This window comes from Ambystoma mexicanum, chromosome 8 (assembly GCF_040938575.1).
Source record: "Ambystoma mexicanum isolate Mex_15411 chromosome 8, UKY_AmexF1_1, whole genome shotgun sequence".
NCBI lineage: Eukaryota > Metazoa > Chordata > Amphibia > Caudata > Ambystomatidae > Ambystoma > Ambystoma mexicanum.
The window spans coordinates 406559313-406583012 of record NC_090929.1 but is presented as its reverse complement, the minus strand read 5'-3'; the positions used below and the strand labels follow the sequence as shown (position 1 = coordinate 406583012).

At 42.2% G+C, this 23700-nt stretch overlaps 1 protein-coding gene across 2 annotated transcripts in view; it reads left to right on the top strand.

Moving 5' to 3' along the window:
- The window catches only part of MIIP (migration and invasion inhibitory protein), a 157796-nt gene extending 134576 nt beyond the window's left edge, over nt 1–23220 (top strand). For both annotated transcript variants that reach the window (XM_069609904.1, XM_069609905.1), the window contains exons 7-9: nt 14061–14157; nt 21184–21300; nt 21966–23220. In XM_069609904.1, coding sequence (XP_069466005.1) covers nt 14061–14157; nt 21184–21300; nt 21966–22097 — 346 coding nt within the window. In that variant the 3' untranslated portion in view covers nt 22098–23220. The remainder of the gene's footprint in view (nt 1–14060; nt 14158–21183; nt 21301–21965) is intronic.
- The last annotated feature ends 480 nt before the right edge of the window (nt 23221–23700 follow it).

The window sequence follows — 23700 nt, the reverse complement described above, 5'->3', positions numbered from 1 at the left end:
GATGGTGAACCCTCCATTGAGGTATTGTCCCAGTTGTAACACAAACTTGCTTTAGACTGCCAAACCTATGTATTGCAACCTCTGTGGACTCTTCAAGCCAAAAGGTTGATGATAATGAAGGTACATCAATGGTTCATGTATGCTGTTGCTTCTGTTCAGTGCTTAAGCCACGAAAGCCTTAGTTGAGGCAGCACATGAAAACACCCACACAAATGGGCAGAGCACTCAGTTTTTTTTTTTCAACTAGTAGTGCAATAAAATAGCGAGGGACCAGACTAATTTGTGGAAGTTCCACGGAAACCATACTGTGCATAACCAGAACTATCAAATATCTATTGTAGCAAAAAACAAATTCTTTACTCACATTCCCATGGGCTTCTCTGTATCTCTAGGGCTGAGACTCTTACAATCTCTGCCTTGTGTTAATCCTCCGGTCTTGTGCGTTGTGCAGTGCTTAAGTCTGAACTGGCGTAGAGGATGTCCCCCACACTATCCTCTGAGATTGACCAAGTCGGCCCAGGAGAAAAAGGCCAAGCGACTGGAGCCTTTGGACTGTTAAATTGACCTTTCAATGCATCTGTTTTTCAGACATCTGCCGAAAAGCTAGAAGGTTGGTGTACTTGGAAGGTTGAGGTAGCACTTCACCATACTAGAAAAAGTGTGCGGACATGAGATTGGGTAGAATATTGTCTTTATTAGTGCCAGACTGTTTGCACACGCTGGATTCAATTCTCTACCAAGGGGCTGGGTCTCTGCAACTCATGTGTATTTGTTTTTCACTACATCCCTTATTGTAAGGTACTCAGACGTTCCTTAATTTCGTTCAGGTAGGGAAATCCCACCTTGGCATAGGGCAAGTTGGGCTTTATACCATCCTGACATTTAAGTTAATAAATTACTTTATTTTGACTCTTGAATCTGTTGTCCGAGTCGTACTTCATGATGCCACCACATTAGGTTGTAGAGGATGCTTGTGTCATTTAGTCCTATTTGCTGAGGACCAGGGTGGAGATTAGTGTTTTGGGTGGTGCACGCAGATCTGATATGAATTAGATTGATCTTGGACTAAGCGATGAAGTGATTTTTTTTTCTTTTTTTTTTTTTGTACGTCAGTTTATGGAGTACCTGATTGTTTGTGAGATTTTGGTGATAGTCAGGAGGTCCATGGGAAAGGATAAAAGGGATGGGAGAATGGGGTTGTCATTGGAGGCTAGAAGGAAGATGGTTTCTATCCAAGAGGAGTTTAACATCCGGCAATGTGCTGCAATCTAGTGATGGATGGCTTAGAGGCAGCTGGTCATGGGCTCAGAGATGCCTGGTGAAAAAGGAGGAAAAAGAAGATGATCAGGGTGTCCGCAGCAATGATGTCGTAGGAACCAAAGGATGAAATAAGTTTACCATGGTGGATTTATATACAGTGAAGAGAAGTGGAATCATCACTGATTGTTACAGGATGCTCACTGGACATCCAGGAGATGAATAAGCAGCCTGCGATTATAAAAGGCTCCTAATCTAGTACTATGCCCTTTAAGCCTAGGGAGGAGAGAGCTTGAGGGATAATCTGCTGTGGCAGAGTGATCCAGTAGACTGAGCATGGTGGAGAGCTGGACTTGGTAAGCACTAGTAATAGGGTTAGAAACATGGATGAGAGCATTTCCTTTGGAGTGTTTGCGAAAACCCAGACCAGACAAAAGGGCTGGGGGGGGGGAAATCACATAGCATGTTGTACTCAGGGCAGTTGACAGAGGTTGAAGACGGCTCTCAAGGTGGTTATGACGGTATGTAGTGATTTTACCGAAGGAAAAATAACAAATCATTTTTATCTAATCATTTTTGCAGGAAAAAAAAACAAGTTTATATATAGGGTTAAAACGTGTGGGGAGGGGGTTGGGGTAGGATTTGTAAACTAAGGGAAAATGGGGTTAAAATAAAGAAATTCAGTATTTTTTTTCTGTAAAAATGTTTAGTTAAAAAAGCTTTTGTTATTTTTTTCAATTCAGTAAAATCGCATGTAACCGGGTATGACTATGGCCACATTGTATGCCAGCTGATAGACCAAGTTTCAAGAGGAAACAGCGGGGCACGCGGGTGGCAGGAGCAGGCTTTTTGAGGTACATAGCTATCAAGTAGAAGTTCAGAATGGGTTATCTGAGTCGAGGATCGGTGTCTACTCACCATGGATGTGGGGAGAAGTAGGCTAGAGAAGTCATAGTAGAGATTAAAGGCGTAGGAGAGAATGGTAGAGTGCAAAGGTAGATGGGGTGTTCCTGTATACTGGTGATTGTGGAGGAGGAGGAGGGGGGGGGGGGCGGAAAAATCTTTGACTCTAAGGGAGGAGGAAATAGAGCGAACTTTAACAGGGAAAGCATTGCATAAAGGGTCATGGATAGCTTGCGAGGGTATACATCAGTGTAATAGTAATATTTGTCAGCAGTGCTGAGGACAGCAAGAGCGGGAGAGCAAGCTTTGAAAACACGTGGTAGACCTCATGTGTTGGACATCCATATTGGGGGGAATGCAGGAGGACCGGTCTATTTCTAGGCTCCAGATAGATCCCTCTACTTGGCTTACAGTGGTTTTTCCTTTTAGTTTCTGACTCTCCCAATAGTAGAAAAGCCAGAGCATTCAATGTATCCCTCTAGGAGGGAACCTTTTCAATAGTACAGTAATTATTTTAGATATCTACAGTTATCTAAAATAACTTTGCCGAATATGGATACAAACACAGTGGTCTCGCACCATGTTACCACAATTCATAGAACTTCAAATAGAATGTTCAGATGGGACACAGCCAAATCCTCATTTTTAGTCTGTGCTTTAGAAAAATAGCAACTGGCATTATCCTATGTAGGTATGTAAATGGACGTCACACAGGGCCTTAAAAGCAGTTCAGAACAAAAGGAGACACGAGAGCGAGCAAATGACTTGCCAGAGGGAGTCCAGCTCAAGGCTGTACTCGCCAAACTTCAGGATGGGACGCCATCAGCAGTGTTTGGCGGAGTGCTCTTGTGGATGTCCTACCTCAGCGCAGGTGCCCTGCAGCCACAGATGATCAGACCCCCACAGGTGAATCGGAGGACCCTGAGTAGAACATCCTGATTACAAGTCTGGCAAATGTAAGAACCTGCAGGGATCCCTTGGAGCAGCAGCCTGGAATGCAGTGGTTTCCAGAGATGGAGGAACAAGCTCTGCAGCAGAACTCTGACCCTGAAGGAGCAGACCTGGATTCCCAGCTGCAGTCCGAGGGTCTCCATGAAGAAGTGCTAGCAGTGGACTGGTGATTCAGGGATTTGAAGAACGAAGATCAGCAACGGATCACAGGTCGAAGTTCATGCAAAGTGCAATGGGTCACTCCAGGGACAATGGTATTGGGGACTGGCTACACAGATGAGTAATTTAGTAAAGGATTATGTAGAGACAAGTCATGCAAGGGGAACAGGAGGACTCCGTGTTCGGTTCAGGTGGTCACCAAGCACGTGCGAGCATTGATGTAGACAACAAGTTACAAAAATGGCCCGTGAAGAAGGGATTCACCTATCCCCACTGGATCAAGGAAAGGAAGCACTGCAAGCAATAACATCTCATCGGGAATGAGGCAAAGCTTTTCTGTTCGTTTTCCACACTTTTGTGTTTGGGTGGTGTTTTTCTGGCTCTTTTTGTGATTTCGTTTTTTATGTTGAACAATTTTGGGACTTGTTGGACGTCCGACTGTAAAAGTGATTTAATCCATAATCTTTAGAGTTTTCTGCCCTTTCCATTTCATGTCTTCCATGCCTTTAAGTTTGTGTGGGGTTTCAGGTGTGTTTTAGTAGCAGAAGCAAACATGTTGATGCTTTCAGCAATAGCAGTATTGAAGTCTGACAAAATGGAATCTCGAAATTGGTTCATCTGGTCTGGGTATTGATGGCTGTGTAAAGTGGCTGGCGAAGGTTTGTTAAACTATTTTTAGCAGAATGTAGGCTTGAAGAGCGGGTTGCGGGTTTGGTCGGTTCATGGGGCTGGAATTTAGCACAGTGGGTGAAAGAGTAGGAGGGGGAGAAATTCACCAGAGACTGGGATGCATACCCTGCATTAAAGTGAATTTGTAGTCCATAATTAACATCAAGACACTGATCTTTTGGGCGACCCGGAAGCAAGCTGATGTCTGCGTTTCCTTGCTTCTATTCCATTCTGGACTGCCCTTGCTACGAGGGCAATTGATAAAGGATGTCGGTGATCCCTGACTCATCTGAGTGCACCTGGGCACTCAGCTTGGTCGCAGGACCGTCGCTGACTATTGCGTGCTGGGTCATCGTCTGCATTTTGGAGTATCATAACATTTAGGAAATTGGCCCATTCTAGGGGACTTAATTCTCAGTCAGTCCAAGGTAAAGCAGCGTCATTTACTTTTCAGAGACTTGTTTGTTTCGATGCAATCTGCACATGTGCTTCCCCTTGCATCTTCTGCATGCACTACTCTGCTTTCAAGGTCGAGGTATGATGTTCAAATTGAGCAAGCAGTCTTGAAAAATCTATTGAGTTTTTCGAGGATTCCTCCCTCACCTGTGAGTTCTTATGTATTCTCTCATCGCACAGGAGTAGGAACCATTTACAGTGGGTAGTGACATTTAGACTCCTGGCCAATTGTCCTTTTTCCTCCAAATATCCCAGTAAGGAAGATTAACATCTGTCCATTGAATCGTCTACATGGGTGAAATGGACTGTTGGGCAAAACTGCACAGTGTGTGAGGAGCATGGGCAGGTGTGGGCGTTATATCACAGGAACACCAGCATTGCCAGTGCTCTTCTCAAATGTGAAGAAAAGTGTGCTGGGCTTACAGTAACAGCTGGTCTGTTGGGCGACTCATTCAGCATCAATTAGAAGTAAAATAAGGTTGTAACCAAATCCAAAATGGGGACAGGAATAGCCCCTCTGTTTCTCACAATTATTGATCTGTCGCTAGTCACTGGACCGACGGTGAGCCACAGAAAAACCCGTCAAAAAAAGTAGAATTAGTATGCCAAAGCATGCAAAAGGATCCAGGACAAAGCGCTTTATTAGCGGTGATTGCAAATGTATTTTAATTTCAACTGTAGTAAGACAAGTGCCCTTCTAATTACATGTGTTTCGGCCTCTATCAGCCTTTTTCAAATAAGGGCTGGTGTAATCAAACTAATACAAAATTAAATAAACAGAACAATGTATTTTGTCATACATATTCAAGGCAAAAATATAAAGGAGAAACAATAAATGCATTTTAAAATAACATAGTATAAATAAAACAATACGGTTGTATAAGTATCAAATCACAAGTTCATTCGTCAATTGTAAGAAAATGGTTGTGCAGGGAGAGGTAAAGAGGAGAGACATACAAACAAAACAGGAGACAAAAGGCAAGTAATGCATTAGTCACGATTATTCTATCATTATGGTGTTGTTACGCTCACCTGATTCCCACGGGGGCGTCGATCTGGACTGGCTGCTGTTGCTTCCACCAGAGTAACACGTAGAGCCGAGATGACAGGCTGGACAGACCCACTTAGCTTCGTTTGTTGGGCTCATACGAATATCTTTCTGCAATGGAGAAGGGGAATTAACCTCCCGTAATCTGAGCGTTAACCCGCCTTCCCACTCCCCTTGTCTGCCCACAGAACACTCCTGAAGTCCCCTCTTAATCTCACCTGATGATTTGGAAAGATGAGCTCTCCATCCTGTGTCGAGCGCAGGGGCGCGTAGACGACCAGTTACTTCACTGGCGTGGAGGAATTGGCGAGTTCCAGTATTGACTCTAAAGTCCAATCATTCGTAAGAGTTCAAAAGTCTGATCTTCACTCTGCCAGATTCCTAGCAGGGTGCAGATTTAAACCACTAGAAGAGTTAAAAGTGGCAATTGGTAAGATCCTGGTAAGTCTATTATGGTTCTCCCCTTTGGGGCCGGGGTACAGCGATGATGCAGAAATAACTGCGCTGACCCGAAATGAGGTGAATACCCCCCTGTGGTAAATCAGGTAAGTCTTTGGGGTTAGGTTGTATTGTCCTTGTTTTCCCCTTAAGGGCCGGGGTGCGGCGGTGATGCTGAATTGACTGCGCCGACCCAAGATGAGGCAAGTACCCCCCTGTGGTAATCGGGTAAGTCTTTGGGGGTAGGTTGTATTGCCCTTGCTCACCTATTTGTTCTTGTCTCCCCCAGGTGTTGAAGAATGGCCTGGAGATGCTGGTTCGCGATGGAGTAAAGGAATGCAGCCCCGGATGGTGAGTTCAGCGCGGCGCTGCGAGGTGCGTGGCAACGCACCTGTGAAGGCTTCTCTCTTCCAGATCGACGATGTGCTGGATCAAGGATTCAGGTAAGGGTATTGTTCTGATCTCTTCTCATTTTCCTTTTCTTGTTCCAGGGCTGAAGCGGGCGTGGCTGAAGACTGGAGCTGCTGAAGACACGGTGAGCGTTACGCTGCAGCACGCAGAATAACGCGAAGCAAGTGTGGCTGTCCGGGTGTGGCTTAAATAGCTTTGGAAGAAGTCCCAGGTAAGTATTCTTCCACAGCCCCACCCGAGAGAAAAGGAGTCCCTGAGGTAAAATAGTCCCTCTAAGCCTCATTTGGCTTGTGGCTTCGTGCAGCATGGTCTGCATCAGGGAGGTATGCAGCATGGTCTGCATTGGGTACGTTTTCTGTAATGAGCCTGGCGCCCATGGCGCCAGGACTGACTTTATTCTTATGAGCCTGGCGCCATAGGCGCCAGGACTGTAGCCAAATAGCCCCTAACTGGGGTTTTTGGGCATGCTTCAAGTGGCATGATGCCTGCTTCCGGGGTTGCTGGGCCTGGTCTGGCTTTCCGGGGGCAGGCATTGTGACAGCACTCCGCCTCAAGGCCCCTCCTAAAGCTGTTCCCCCTCTCAGCCTAGGTTTGTTTGGAAATTCTTGGTGGAACCTTTTCACTAATTGAGGTGCATGCACATGGTCACTAGGCTCCCAAGATCTTTCTTGTGGACCATAACCTTTCCAATCGATGAGATAGAGTTTTGATCCCACCCTTTTAGAGTCCAAGATATTCTTGACTTCGAATTCGGGTTCTCCGTCTATGAGGATAGGTTCAGGTGGGGTGGTTAGCCTAGTTCCTGGTTGCACAGGCTTCAAAAGAGACACCTGAAAAACAGGATGAACACGCATATGACCAGGCAGGTCCAACGTGACGGCCACTGGGTTAATTATAGCCTTAATAGAATAAGATCCCAAATACCTGGGGTTAAAAGTCTGTGTTCCCTTGAGTGGTAAGTACTTGGTGGCTAACCATACTTGGTCCCCTACTTGGTATTGCGGTGCTTCACTCCTGTGTTGATCAGCATCCTTCTTGTATTTATCCTTAGACATTTGTAAATGTGCAGTCGCCTCTTTAAAGGCGTGTGTGATAACAGCGTGGAGATGGTCCACCGCGGGCATCTCTAAATGCTGGGGAGAATCTAAATCTGAGGTTCGAGGATGGTGACCATATATGGTAAAAAAAGGGCTTTGTTTAGTTCCTGAGTGTACAGAATTATTGTATGCATCCTCGGCGATCCAAAGAATGTCTTTCCAATCCCCCTCAGATTGATGTAGCATACAACGTAGGTATTGCTCAAGAGTCTGGTTGGTTCTCTCTGTTTGACAGTCGGTCTGGGGATGGTGGCTGGTTGAAAACCTAACATCAATTTGTGCCAGCTGGCAGCACTTCCTCCAAAAATGTGAAATTGACTTCCCCGGTCCGAAATTAACACGGAAGGAAAGCCATGTAGGCGGACAACATTTTCAAGGAACTCCTTGGCCAGGATTGAAGCTGAAGGTATTCCTTTTAAAGGAATGAAATGGGCCATTTTAGAAAAAAGATCTACAATAACTAGAATGGTGTTATAACCGTTGCACGGGGGTAAATCCGTGATAAAGTCTGACAAGGTATGCCAAGGAGTAGGTGGTATGTCTAATGGTTGTAATAATCCAGCGGGTCTTTTCTTTTCCCCTTTATTTTGAGCGCAAATGCCACAAGACATGACAAACAACTTGACATCTTTTCGCCAGGTGGGCCACCAAAACTGGTTCTTGATTTTGGCTTCAGTTTTTGCAATGACAGGATGCCCTTCCATCAAGGTGTCGTGGTAATGAGAAATTACAAGTTTCTGTAGTTCCTCTAGTGGCAGAAATAACCGGCCTTGGTAATAAGGTAGATTGTTGGTGACAGAATACTCTGGACCTTTCCTTGCCCAGCCCTGTAAGGCATCGGAATCAAAGAGTTGATGGACCCTTTCTTGAATGTCCTCCAGAGAGTGTATAGATGTCGGACCAAGGATCCTCTGTTCGGGAATTATGGGTACAGGTTCTAAAGCTCTTTCTGTTTCTCCCATTCCAATTCGGGACAGGGCGTCAGCTTTTCCATTTTTACAACCTGGTCGATAGGTTATTACAAAATCAAACTCTGCGAAGAACAATGCCCAACGGAGTTGGCGTGAAGATTGGGCCTTGGCTACCTTTAGGTATTGTAAGTTGCGGTGATCAGTGATGACCGTAATGGCATGTCTGGCGCCGACCCGAGATGAGGTGAGTACCCCCCTGTGGTAATCAGGTAAGTCTTTTGTACAGTAAAAAAACCACAGCTACTTCTTGTCAAAACCTACCCACACCGGGTGTCATTCACTTCTCATTCAGGAATAGTATATTGGGTCAAATCCCATTGTTATCTATACAGTTCCCAAGAGAAAAATGTAAAATTCTCTTTAAGTTCCTAGTTGTTAAAATTAAAAAGATTGCACTCAATACTGTTGCGCTCGAAGTTGCGTTTCATTGTGCGTGTCATATTGTAATAACAATACAAACGCTGTATTGCTCCTCCATTTTATGAGGTATAATGCTGCGCTCTTGTTGGTTTGTTTCCATATTAAATGCTGCGCTCAAAAGTACGTTTAATTACGTGTGTCATATTGCTGACACAATACCAACGCGGTATTGCTCCTCCATTAGATGAGGTTTCTGTTAGATTCAATCGCAATAATGCATCTAGTCTGAAAAAAAACATAATTTATCATCTGCCAATTACATGTCCACACCTTCAAACACCCTAATGTGAAAACACTAATATGCCCTGGCAGCAAAAACCACTTACTTGGAAAGAACAGTAATCTCTCGCGCCGGCTTCACTGGTCCAGTCGAGCGCCATCTTGGAACTTAATTTAAATGTCCCCATGGCTACCCGACGCCAACGGTGTCGCTTCGCTCTGTTTCGTGGCAACAGGCGTGCAGATACTCCAAACTAAATGCCCTGATTGCGATTGCCTGGATTGACTCGTTTTGCTATTCGCTTGGCTGTTCTCTTGTACCGCTTTGCCCCGTTTCTTAAGAACAGGCGCGTGTGTCCATAAACTAACTACACTGTTTATCTTTGTCTGTATTAGCTCATTTACCCAATTTACAAGTGAAATTACCGACTATATCAATTAGTTACATTCTTCAAACTACTTATGAGCATATTAGAACAGGTGCTGTTTCATTGTTATTTTATAGTTACCTTAAAGGTATAGACTCACTGGTTTATGCATGCTAACACGGACGTTGGGTTTCTTGTTAATTTGAAAAGAATCTAGTAGTAATTGTCAATTCAAAAGCTATAAGAAATACATGTATCAGAAAAAAGAGAGAAAACATGTTAGTGAATACATTTAGTAATGAATACTGTTACAGTAGTTGAGACAGTAAGTTCCCTTACAGCTATGCATATATATATACTAATGCCTATACAATAACAAATCATTATTCGCATATCCAACTGATTTTAACAACATGGGTGAGATTAAATACATTAGTCATTATAAAAATGATGCCATTTCAGTGTCGAGATTTAAGCCGAGTACAGTTGCATTGAAGAAACAAATCATTTTAGCTTCTGCTTGGCGTATTGCACGTACACGATCCCCTCCCCTCTTATTCATAGTAACATGCTTTAAACCAATAAACTGTATATCAGCCTTATTGTCCAACTGGTGATTCTGTTGCCAATGCACTGCCAGGGTTAGGGTCGGGTCTTGGCTCCCAATTTTTGCAAGATGTTCTCGAATTCTGATTCTAAGCTCTTTTGCTGCTACCTATATACAGTTTTTTGCACATGCATTTGACAGCATAGACAACATACTTTGTTCTGCAGTTAATTGAATGCTTAATCAAAAATATTTTTCCATTATGGCCCTGCAGGCTTTTGATTTTATCTCCCGCAAATTTGCACATTGTGCAGAAGCCACATTTCCTGAAGCCTGGTTCAATTTTAGTCAGCCAAGTTGTTTCTTTATTTTTCGCTGTATCTGGTAACATGGATGGGCAAATGATAGATTTAAGAGTATTGGCTTTCTTGAAAATAATGTTCAGACTCCCATCAATAAATTTGGTCAAATGTTCATCTGACTGTAGTAAGTACCAGTGGTTTTTTAGGGTTTTTCTGATTAGTTGGTGATCTTTATTATAATGAGTTACAAACATAAGTTTCTTTCGTTTATCCTCTGAAGGTTTCTTAGTGATCAATGTATCCTCTTGTTGCAAGTTCTTTGTTCTTTCAAAAGCCTTTTGTAGATACTTGTTAGGGTAACCTCTTTGCTTGAATCTACTCCTCAGAAGTTTACATTCTTGTTTGAACCCCTGATCATCTTTACAATTACGTCTTGCACGGATATATTCACCAAAGGGGATGTTATGGATTGTGGTGCGTTGGTGACAGCTGTGTGCATGTAACACCGAATTTACTTCCGTGGGCTTTCGAAATGTGCTTGTTTCAAGGTGATCCTCCTTAACATAGATGGTAAGATCTAAAAAGTTAATGGATTGTACATTGGATTCTCCTGTAAATTCAATCTCAAATTGATTGTGATTCAATCTTTCTGTGTTTTCTTGTAGTATAATTGCAGACCCTTCCCAAATTAGAAAGATATCATTATAGCGTGTCCAAAGTTTGACTTGATCTTGAAATGCTGTGTCTTGATATACTATATATTCCTCCAACATCCCCATAAAGATGTTTGCTAATGAAGGGGCATACTTGGTCCCCATTGCTACTCCTTTCCGTTGTTTAAAAAGGCAATTATTGAAAGTAAATAAATTTGAGTCCAAAGTTATCTGAAGCATTTCATTCACCATTTCTTTTTGGCCATAATATGATGCAGAATCATTTTTGAAGGTATAGTCAATAGATGCTAATGCCCATTTGTGTTGTATAGACGTATACATTTCTTTGACATCGTGTCGCTAGTAAGAAAGATTTCTGCCAAACTAATGTTTGAAGAATCTGTATTAGGTTGGAAGAATCCCATAAGTAAGATTTGACTTAACTCGCTCGTGGTTTCAAAATTTCATCAAAAGAAACTTATGTTTGTAACTCAATAAAGATCACCAACTAATCAGAAACACTAAAAAAACACTGGTACTTAATACAGTCAGACGAACATTTGACCAAATTTATTGATGGGAGTCCGAACATTATTTTCAAGAAAGCCAATACTCATCATTTGCCCATCCATGTTACCAGATGCAGCAAAAAATAAAGAAACGACGTGGCTGACTAAAATTAACCAGGCTTCAGGAAATGTGGCTTCTGCACAATGTGCAAATTTGCGGGAGATAAAATCAAAAGCCTGGAGGGCCATAATGGAAAAATATTTTTGATTAAGCATTCAATTAACTGCAGAACAAAGTATGTTGTCTATGCTGTCAAATGCACGTGCAAAAAAACTGTATATAGGTAGCACCAAAAGAGAGCTTAGAATCAGAATTCGAGGACATCTTGAAAAAATTGGGAGCCCAGACCCGACCCTACCCCTGGCAGTGCATGGACAACCGAATCACCAGTTGGACAATAAGGCTGATATACACTTTATTGGTTTAAAGCATGTTACTATGAATAAGAGGGGAGGGGATCGTGTACGTGCATTACGCCAAGCAAAAGCTAAAATGTATTTTTCTTCAATGCAACTGTACTCGGCTTAAATCTCGACACTGAAATGGCATCATTTTTATAATGACTTTAATGTATTTAACCTCACCCATGTTGTTAAAATCAGTTGGATATGCGAATAATGATTTGTTATGGTATAGGCATTAGTATATATATATTTTGGCATAGCTGTAAGGGAACTTACTGTCTCCTACTGTAACAGTATTCATTACTAAATGTATTCACTAACATGTTTTCTCTTTTTTCTGATACATTTCTTATAGCTTTTGAATTGACAATTACTACTAGATTCTTTTCAAATTAACAAGAAACACAATGTCCGTGTTAGCATACATAAACCAGTGAGTCTATACCTTTTAAGGTAACTATATAATAACAATGAAACCGCACCTGTTCTAATGCGCTCATAAGTAGTTTGAAGAATGTAACTAATTATTGATATAGTCGGTAATTTCACTTGTAAATTGGGTAAATGAGCAAATACAGACTAAGATAAACAGTGTAGTTAGTTTATGGACACACGCGCCTGTTCTTAAGAAACTGGGCAAAGCGGTACATGGGAACAGCCAAGTGAATAGCAAAACGAGTCAATCCAGGCAATCGCAATCAGTGCATTTAGTTTGGAGTATCTGCACGCCTGTTGCCAAGAAACAGAGCGAAGCGACACCGTTGGCGTCGGGTAGCCATGGGGACATTTAAATTAAGTTCCAAGATGGCGCTCGACTGGACCAGTGAAGCCGGCGCGAGAGATTACTGTTCTTTCCAAGTAAGTGGTTTTTGCTGCCAGGGCATATTAGTGTTTTCACATTAGGGGGTTTGAAGATGTGTGGACATGTAATTGGCAGATGATAAATTATGATTTTTTTCAGACTAGATGCATTATTGCGATTGAATCTAACAGAAACCTCATCTAATGGAGGAGCAATACCGCGTTGGTATTGTGTCAGCAATATGACACACGTAATTAAACGTACTTTTGAGCGCAGCATTTAATATGGAAACCAACAAGAGCGCAGCATTATACCTCATAAAATGGAGGAGCAATACAGCGTTTGTATTGTTATTACAATATGACACGCACAATGAAACGCAACTTCGAGCCCAACAGTATTGGGTGCAATCTTTTTAATTTTAACAACTAGGAACTTAAAGAGAATTTTACATTTTTCTCTTGGGAACTGTATAGATAACAATGGGATTTGACCCAATATACTAGTCCTGAATGAGAAGTCAATGACCCCCGGTGTGGGGAAGTTTTGACAAGAAGTAGCCGTGGTTTTTTATGTACACCATAATGATAGAATAATCGTGACTAATGCATTACTTGCCTTTTGTCTCCTGTTTTGTTTGTATGTCTCTCCTCTTTACCTCTCCCCGCACAACCTTTTTCTTACAATTGACGAATGAACTTTTGTGATTTGATACTTATAGCATAAATAAAACAATACAGTTGTATGTTATTTTAAAATATTTATGCTATGTTATTTTAAAATGCATTTATTGTTTCTCCTTTATATTTTTGCCTTGAATATGTATGACAAAATACATTGTTCTGTTTATTTAATTTTGTATCAGTTTGATTCATTTGAAAAAGGCCTATAGGGGCCGAAACACGTGTAATTAGAAGGGCACTTGTCTTACTACAGTTGAAATTAAAATACATTTGCAATCACCGCTAATAAGGCACTTTGTCCTGGATCCTTTTGCATGCTTTGGCATACTAATTCTACTCTTCTCAAATGTATTGGTGCATAATGTTCCAATTCCGCCTTTCGCAAAAGTCTTATCAGCACAGTGGACTAGGTGTACAAGAGTCGCAACAATGAGTAACGTGTACTTTTAAAGTTTTACAAAAAAATGGTGCCTATTTAGAAACATCTGCACCCTGTGACTGCTGTTGTGCTGTTTATGTCACTAGTGGTGTGTGCTCTGTTTGCAGCTTCTTTCTCTTGTGTGCAGCTTCTTTTTCTCTCTTGTGTGCTCCTTTAATTGCTTGCATGCAAAGGGAATGACATAACTTGGAGATGTTTTCCTCGGATATCTGCTTTGAAACCTGTTTTTTCTTGGATTATACACTGCAATGCGGTGAAAGGCACACAGTTAAATATTCTTCATTTTATTGCAGAGTCAGCATTCCCAGGTCCACCCTCCTTCCTCCTCATAAATATAAAGTTCATCGTCGCAGGAGCTTCGACCCTTCGGACAGCCTTTCTCTCCCCTCGGTAATGTACCAACTTTAATTTAAGGGTATTTGAAATCTGCGTTAATCTAGCCATGCCTCGCTATCACTACTTTCTTCTCCACTTTGAACCCACCTCTCTGTGGCGCTTTCCCACCCTATGCATTCAATTGCAAGTCATATACCAGCATTCTGCCTTTAGGAACAATTGTAATTTTGTCCCATTTAGTACTTTAATGCTGGTGATGCATCCAAACTGCCTGGCACATATGTGCTTTTACTAGTAGCAGTCTTTGTTTTAAATAAAAATTCATAAAACAGAACAAAGCAATAGTTATTACATTGTAATTACAATACAGCCATCACATGTCAAATGAAATTCATCATCAGAATGATCAACCATACAGAATCTTAAAATCTGTTCTGTAATACATTGTCACTGTTTCCATTTAGTCATCCTAATCCGTAATGCAACTAGAATACATGTCTCTAAACCTCAGCATACACAATAACCGGGTAGATATTTTGTATACAGATATCCTCCCCTGCCCGCCCACCTGTATTCTATAAAATTATATTGATACCAAGGATAAAACGAGAGCAATGCATTTGTTTCCAGATATAAGTTATTACAATTACATGTAGTCCGTGAATCAACTAGCCATTGAGAGCCTCAATCATTATCCCGCAAGCACAAATCCCTTACAACCCTCTGTGACAAGGTTTATCCTTTAACCAAATCGAAAGCCTTAGTAGAAACCGGGTTCATTTCAGCATAAAGGCCAAAGGACAAAGGCTTGACTCCAAAAACAAAGGTTTCCATGCTGTGATGGGAACTTACCCGAGAACAGATCGTATGCACCATTATCTCAAGAAGAAATATAGAAGTATTGGCCCAGACTCATGTAGCAGAATGGCCAATTCACAGGTTTTATACTCCTACTTTGAGCATGGGCAATACTGGCCTTCTGCCACAGCTGAAGCTTAAAATGAGATTTCCCGAAGTAGCCAGTTTAACTTATGGTGACATTTTATGAACCTGGAATGTAGGGAAGTTATCTCAAAACATAAATCACAGGTAATTTAAAAAAAAAATGAACCTTGTATCCTTATTTATTAATAACAAACTCACATTACTCTTACTATTAAATATCACAGCTGATTCCAGTGTTCCCCACCATAGAATGCAGTTAATAAAGTTGACATACCCATCAGTCTGCTTTGAAGGGGGAAGGGGCAGTACGTGCGAAACTGATCAATACTGCATCTTTGGCATAATAAGGGCTGGTTTGTCCAGAAACCTAGGGTACATCTAAAGTTTTTTTTCTGAACAATTCACATAAAGATTGAACAACAAAGGAGCCATTGCTCAATCTTGGTGGACTCTGTTGACTGCTGAACAGTTCAGTGTACACTCTTGCCTTTCAATGAAATACAAAATCCTTTGCTCCTGTGCATAACAGCATGTTGTTATTCAATAACTGTTCAGCTGTTCTGAAGCTCAGCAAGACTGACCAATGCATGTTGTTGCCCTGCATTTGTATTGCGCTTCCTGCCGAGGTTCAATGCTTTGAAGCGCTTTGCCTGTCAGAAAGGCAAAGGAGGAGTTTGATGGAACATCCAGTAGTGGTAGGGAAAAGCAAAGTATAGTTGGGATGTGGACCAGGAATAGATAACATGCACAGGAAGGCATGAGAAGGAAAGGGTAGAGGAGCTATGTGTACAATTGTACTGAATTTATCATGGGGCTCATCTGTATTCTCTGTGGTGCAGCGCCAAGTGAAGAGATGACTGGAAAGCAGGTGTTCTCATTTCAAGGGGGTATATCTGGAAATAACTTGCTGCATGTTGAACCGGGGCATGTTAAAGCCATAGCCTAGAGAACACATGTGGCGAAGCCCTTCTGATTACTTCCTTAGGCACCCAACAACATTTGGGAGGGGTTGCATGTCAGAAATCTGAAGGTTGCATGTCAGAAATCTGAATTTTCCAAGTTTGCAAAAGCACCCTGAAAAGCAAGCCAACAAATCTCACATTTGTTGGTTTCCTCATTTATGTCATGGTTACCAAAACCCTAACCAAAACCCTAGGTTTATGCGCAAAGTGCTTATGGCTAGACCTTGAGCCTTCCACAGTGTTGTACTAAGGCATGCAGAAAACCATGCCCAAGAAAAGCAGTGTGTGAAGCCCCTCTACCTAGTAACTCCCTGAGGCCCTCTAACGACCAGATTCTATATATAGGAAAGCTGGAAGGAAAATATGGGCACATTTAACTGAGGGTGGGATTTCAACATGGCTTTAATTTATTTACCTGATCCAGCCTTTGACTAGACTTCTCACTCTGGGCTGCAGATACTATGTACCGTTAATAGAAGGCATCATGTGAATGTTGTGACATTAAAAGCGAAACATTATAATGAAAACCTCAACATGATATAAATGGTGTGGAAACTGACATATTCTCCTGCCCTCTGCCCCAAAAGAAGTGAACGAGTACGTACAGTAGCACTCTGGTTTATTCTAAGTAACATGCATTTAGCTTTGGGAAAATAACACTACGATCCCAGCAGAGTAAGACATTACAAAACCTATTTCTACAGCTTAAAACACGACCTGGTATGCCGTGTTTTTGCCACCATGAAACTGCACGTGTACACCTGAACACACAGCCCCCACCTCGGCTACCCTCATCGGCCTTTCTCTTTTAAACATATATGTGCTGGGTGTTTGGGGGGCAATTGGGAGCTCGTAGGTGGTGCGTTAGATGCAGACCCCGCCTTCAAAAGGAACTACTGTAATGAAAAGCGCATTTCCAAAATGCAAATGTGCAGCTTCATAGCAGAGAAAACCAGTGGAACCTGCATAACATAACGCAGTGTATCATCATACCAAGCCTAATTCAGTGTAGCACTTCAGAACATGGCTGTGCATAGATAATGTAGCTTAGTACAGACACCCCACCCCACCCCGCACACCCCTCTCTCTGCCGCCCTTGGGTTGACTGCCTATCGACCTTGTTAAAGGCCATCAACGGATTCATTAAGCAAAAAAAAAATATGCCTTTTCCATGGTTCTTATAGTTGGCCAATTAAGACGTAGCGTCTCCGGGCCAAGGCAATGCACTGAACTAGGAATCCTACAAAAGACTGTGGATAACAATCATATCCTGAAGTCTGCTTCTTAAGACCTTGGCCGTGATCTTGAGCAAAATATTGCTTGGCTATATTGGGCAGTAACGCGTTTAGGATCCGATCTGTCATTTCTTAAAAATGTTTAACTATACCTAAAAATGTGAACCATACCGCTACTATGACATGCGGATGGGTAGTATCCTAGTAATGGGAAGAGTAAAGGCAACCAGAATTAATGTAATAGTTTGTATCTCCCCTTGCCTGGGGCGTACAAAGAACCCAAGCCACTAATGGCTTCTGCAATTTAAGGTTTATGTATTAACAGGGTCTCTTAGGCTCAACGTTATTCTGTAAAAGGGGTACTCTTAGGAATTAAAAAAATCTGATTATAGCATTTATACCAGTCCACGGCCTGTAATTCCCACTAATGTTTCTAACATGTTGGTGTCAGTACCTGAATCAACACGTCTCCTCAAGTCCTGGGAGGTCACTCAAATATAAAGTATGCTCCCAAGGTTCATGTTTGTAATGTTGTTTAGCTCCATGTATGATAGTGCTATAATTAGCTTGTTCTAATCATCTTCGGGCAATAGGCAAATTACTGCCTCTTTGTCATAACCAGCATTGGTTTTATAATACCATAAGTGTTTATGGAAAATGTTTTTCCCTTGCTTATTTTTAAGATGTTTTTTAGTATCAACCCCATGGACATATTCTGAGAGGCCACCCGATTCTGGTGAACATGGAAAGACTCTAATGTCTTGCCAAACTCTATGAAAGTAGTGTGACTGAGCAGTAAGGCGTAGCCTTAAGAGAGTGGCGAAGGGTTCAGTTCAGCACACAGAGATCGCTTAAGAACACAAATTAGGCAGACAATATAATTATTTATTTAGGCTGTAGACCACTCTGTTCATTTTAAAAAACACAGGTAAGTATTACACTAAATATACACTATTATATATACATTCACTTTTGGTAGTACTCTGGCTACAGAGCTGTAACACTTTAATTTTGTTAGAACAGTTTAAGGCATCTGTGATGTAGCAAAACAAAAATAATAAAGGACAAAGTAAGAATCAAATTAGAGAAATATGTAAAGAAGAAATTATTTAAAGAACAATATACAACCATAGATGTATACAGTTCTACACTTTAAAAGTCCTTTCCTTGCTAATAGAAAGGGGGACTAGTGCCCTTGAAGTAGTCTCTAAGGTAGTCTGAACAAGTGTTGGCAAAGCCAACAGGCAGTTTTTAATTGGTTCAAAGTTTAAACGAATTCAGGAAATTAGAAGACACTTCCACAATCCAACCAGTTATGGGAACGCCCAGGGGTGGATCCTTGACCTGTATTCGGCTGATCAAGGTGAGGTAAGGCAGAGGTAGGGCAAGGACTGTACGTCTGTTCAACACTATAAAGGTAGTTGTGGGGGGCGGGAGGGGAGACAAACATGTATGTTTACTCAGACCCTGTTCACCACTTCAATGGGGGACCACTCCAGGGTTCTTGAATTTGGGGGGCCCCCGTGTCTCATGTCTTGGTTCAGTTGGAAAGGGAATAGGTGTCGCTATTGCAGAGGTTACATTTGGCGTCAGCATTTAGGTCCAGCTATTGGCAGTTCCTGTGCTGTGGTGACAAGGTTCCTGGCACTGTCAAGCTGGAAAACCCTTGCGTGATGAGGAAAGGACCCCCATGTTGTCGACTACCTGAGAGGATCCCATTACATGATGCAGGTCGGAGATCTGCAATGGCCACTGCAAAGTAATGGTGGTAGTTGATCTGGATTAAACAAAGAAGCTGGTCCTGCAAGACCCCTCTTTATGCTTCAGAGCAACAGCTGCCGGGGGGGGGGGGGGCTTTTGTTTCACAAGGCACGAATCTGTGGTGTCCCAAGTTGGAACTCTGGACAGTGTTCAATGCAGCAAGTAGTCCAAGAGGGAAGCTGGTTGGCCCACATGATGGTTCCGGACGACTAGGAATGTTAATAATGGCAGGATCTTCAAGGGTTCTATATGATTCCATCAAGTCTTTTTCATCGCAAGAGAACTAATTAAAATATATATATATATCATTTTGCCACAATTTTATGCAGGGGGAGACCCCTGCAGCACATCCCCGTCAACATTTTCTATTACCCTAACCCACCCACATATGCAGCAAAGCTTCATTAAAAAAAAGTGGGATGAATTCTCCGATGGAAAGTGCAGCAAAGGAACCTCCCTATCCCTCCTTAAGCAGGAGTCGAGACAGGTTCTTTCCACTAGTTTAGGGGTTGATCTAGTGATGAAGGCCTTCGCCGGGAAGCTCGATACAATGCTGGTTGGCTGTAATAACGAGATCCGGGTCTCGAGAGAGATCTTCATTCGTAGGGGTCTTGGCTCCAATGAGGATCTGATGAATGGCTGCAAAAGCCCTCCTTTAGCCAGGATTTGAGCTGGAGATGTCCACAAGCCCAACAAAGGAAGGAATCATTACCATTCAAGCTGGCAGGGGCTGTCCAATCAAAGATCTCTTCTGTTCACCACATCTGCTCAGCAACAAACACACTTTGACATGAATGTGGTCTGGTGCCGGACAGCCATAGCCTCCACATCCAACAACAAACCCACCCCACTGCTTTGCTTGGTAAAATTAAGGCTTTGCCCAGGAAAGCACTTACCATATATAGCAAATACGTACTAGCAGGGCAGGAAGAAGGCCATATTCAAGATGCTACTCTAAAGGGCATTAAGCAGTAAAATGCAAATGTGCATGCGAGAATGAAAAAATATTTGGTAAAAAAATAGTCGCTGCTACCAGCCCATCTTGGACACATCATGCAAGTTACCAAAAGCAAAGCTAAAACAACACAAAATATCCCTACTGCACTTCACTGTAGCGTGAAGAGTGTTGTGTAAAATAAACAGAGAATTTCACAATGGAGAACAGATTTGTCCTGCAATGATAGCCATAGGGACTGATCAGTGCCCCCAAAGCAGATGAGCTTAGCAAGGCAAGTCTCCACTTGCCTCCAAGTCGGGACTGGGCAGAAAACACAACAAAAGGGGTAGGGGTTCCATAGATGTCTATGGAGGGGAAAGCAGCAAAATGAAATATTTTCTAACATTGCTTAATGGATAAGAAGGTATAAATCAACTCTGCATCAAAAGAATCAATTTAGTTGTTATCACACTGGGCAATAAACATGAAGATATAATGTATTTCCCTGGGTTCAGTGCTGACAAACCTCCTTGTCCCATGTTAGTGGTGGCAGTAGAGGTGACCTTGTCTCGCTTCTGAAGACCTTGCAAGATGGTACAGACTTTGTTCACTTTTTTATAAAGCAAAGGAAAACTTTGAGTTAAATCTTCTATAAGGTGGATGTTGCATATGCCATTGCAGATGGGCACCATAATTTGCATGTGATAGGATACAATTTCTTATGCTGTGTCTCCCACCACTTCTGAAGTCCTTTTACTGCCATCTTTATGTTGCCAGCACGTGCATACCTTTTTGTGTGCCACATTTTACAACCTAATTTAAGTGCTACAGGTTTGATAGCTTGCCAGTAAATATATCTGGAATATGATATACTCAGCTGCCCGAAGAATGTTGCCTGAGTAGGGATGAATTTTACTAAAATGACTGTAGCTGTATGCATATCCCTCCATCCCCAAGGCTACGTGGATGCATGCCAGTATGAACATATTCATTTGGAAGACCAAGCATACCATACTACCCAGACAGTTAGTATGTACGAAGCTTTGGAAGTTGGAAGAACATCGGGCATGACCAACAGCTTACAGTTTACCAATGGATTTGCAAGTGTTGACTGAGAATCTTCTGAAATATCTGTCTGTGGGACCAACTTGGGTGCTCCTTTTCTTTGGTAGATGTTTGTTGCACTGTGAGCATCCCCTTTTTAACAGTGATTACCATTTTCTTTACAACGTGCCCTCAGCACTGTTTAGCTGGCTGGGAAAAGACAGTTCCTTCCAGTGAGCACACAGTTACTGGCCTGGACCTGCGGACATCGCTGGCACCAAAACCTGTGGAGGGCATCAGTCTCCATAACACAGTAAGTTCTTTCTTTTGGTAACTGTCATATGGCATAGCAGTACACCAGGGTCATCGCCATGTCCCTGTCTGAGCGGGAAGGTGTGCATAAGTGGTGTGCACTTAACAGACTGTGCAGCCCAGCAAGGACCACAATAAAGGGATGAAGTGATGGAATATTGGCACCATTAAAGGAGCTTAAACCAAACAGAGAGAGAGTGAGAGAGAGAGTGAGTGAGTGAGTGAGAGAGAGAGAGAGAGAGTGAGAGAGAGAGTGAGAGAGAGAGTGAGAGAGAGAGTGAGAGAGAGAGTGAGAGAGAGAGTGAGAGAGAGAGTGAGAGAGAGAGTGAGAGAGAGAGTGAGAGAGTGAGAGAGAGAGAGTGTGAGAGAGTGTGAGAGAGAGAGTGTGAGAGAGAGTGTGAGAGAGTGTGAGAGAGTGTGAGAGAGTGTGAGAGAGAGTGAGAGATTTTTTTCGTGATACTGGATTTTAATAATCTGATGGCCCAGCGTACTGTCTCATGAGGGGAAGAAATATCCAATTTTACATTGTGGTGGAATGCAGGGTTTTGACTTGTAGCCTTTAGGTGTGATATTTTGGAATGCAGGAAAAATATAATCATTAGCACCCATTCTGTGCTGATTAGTCAAGACGTGATCAACTAACATTGTAATTTTCTTTCTACTTAGGACTTGGTTTCCCGGGTATCTGGCAGTGCCAGATCAGACCATCTTCTGAATGTATCCCGATCTGCATATTTCCTGCAGAACAAGGCAACTCGTTCAGGACTTATTCCAGCTATAAATTCTTCTGTGGCTTGAATTGATTATCCTGCTGGATGGCGTGTATCATTTTTCTCTCAACATCAGTGGAGCATACCTTCAAACAATGGGACTTTGTCCTCTCAAACATTGCACTGTAGCAGCTGTTCTCCCAGTCGCCATCATGAACCCCCAAATTCTTTATTTTACAACTCCCAACTTTTTTTTACCCATGAAAGACACAGGAAACGATGCCCTTCTTGGATGAGCAATCTGGGCCAATCTGTCTAGTCCACTGAAAGGATCTGAGATGGCATCCGTGTGGTAGCATGAATATTGGGATATAAATGGTGGAAAGATAAAGGGGTACTGTGGGGAAATTAGCTCAATGATGTCTGTAGGATACAATGGATGCAGTATGGGAAATGGCTAGCAGACGTCATCAAACCATCAATAGGATTTGAGAGGGGAAAAGGGCCATTTGGGTACTGGTGCGAGGTAGGGTTGTCTGGCGGGGTTCAATTCACTGTGACTAGCAATTGGCTATTGGCAAACTAGCTAGTGAAATGTTTTAGGCATGTAGAATCCGTTCAGTCTGGTAAGGGGTGCATATAAATGCATTCAGAATCGGTTTGGGTCTAGAACCATAATGTGCATGTGTTTGGATCCTCTCTGATTGGGGATGTACAATGAGAAACTGCTTATGAGGGGAGGTGTGAAGTTTAGGGAGTGTTTGGGAGTGGACTTGTATTGAGTTGGGCTTAAAATTGAAGGTAGGGTTTACATTCAGGAATTGCCTAGGAATGATTTGATTCAGTATGTTGGGAGATGAATTTTAAGGAGTGGTTAGCAGCAGTCTGCAGGGAGTGGGACAGAGAACCATATTTGGCACTAGAGCTACCAGAGTACTATGTTTCTGGCTAATTCGGTATAGCCACAAAATTCGGCATAGCCACAAAAGTCCTATAATGCATTGGAGTGAATTTCTTTCCTTGTTTTTAATCATGTTGCATCTGTTATTTTAGGGATAAGTTTGAAAATATGCAATGATTTGAAGGTTTTATGAAATGTTTGCAAGGATGTTTATCACAGGGGAGCATTCTATTGTTTTATTGAATAAGTTTTGAATTGAAGATCAAAATATTTTTTATGGATATTGTTAAATAAAATGTATGCTAAATTAGCAGTTTCCTGAAATGTTGAGGTAAATCGAAGGCTATGGATTATGAACAGTTTTCTGATGATCTTGTGTTACTTTGCTCCTCAACAAGGTTTGGCACTCAAGGGGATTTAGCTGTTAGGATTAGCTTTCAGGGGTTGTCTTATTTCTTCCAGACCCTTAGGAAAAGACTGTTTCCAATACAGGTTAGAGTGTGGCTGGAGTTTGCCTGTGCCTCCCACAGTCGGAATTGTATGTTACACAAGGTAAATCCATAGAGACTGTTATGGAGGCTTTTAAAATGAATGTTGGTATGTAGGATTCACAGCAAAAAATATGGCATCTGGTAGAGATCATGGCAAATGATTGTGGCTTGTGGAAGTCGTACCAAAGATTTGAGCACATATAGAAACCACAGCAATGGAACGCAGCTTGCTCAATTGCAACCCCTCGGTATCATTTGGTTTGCTTGAACCATCACCCTTTGACGTATCCATTGCTGGT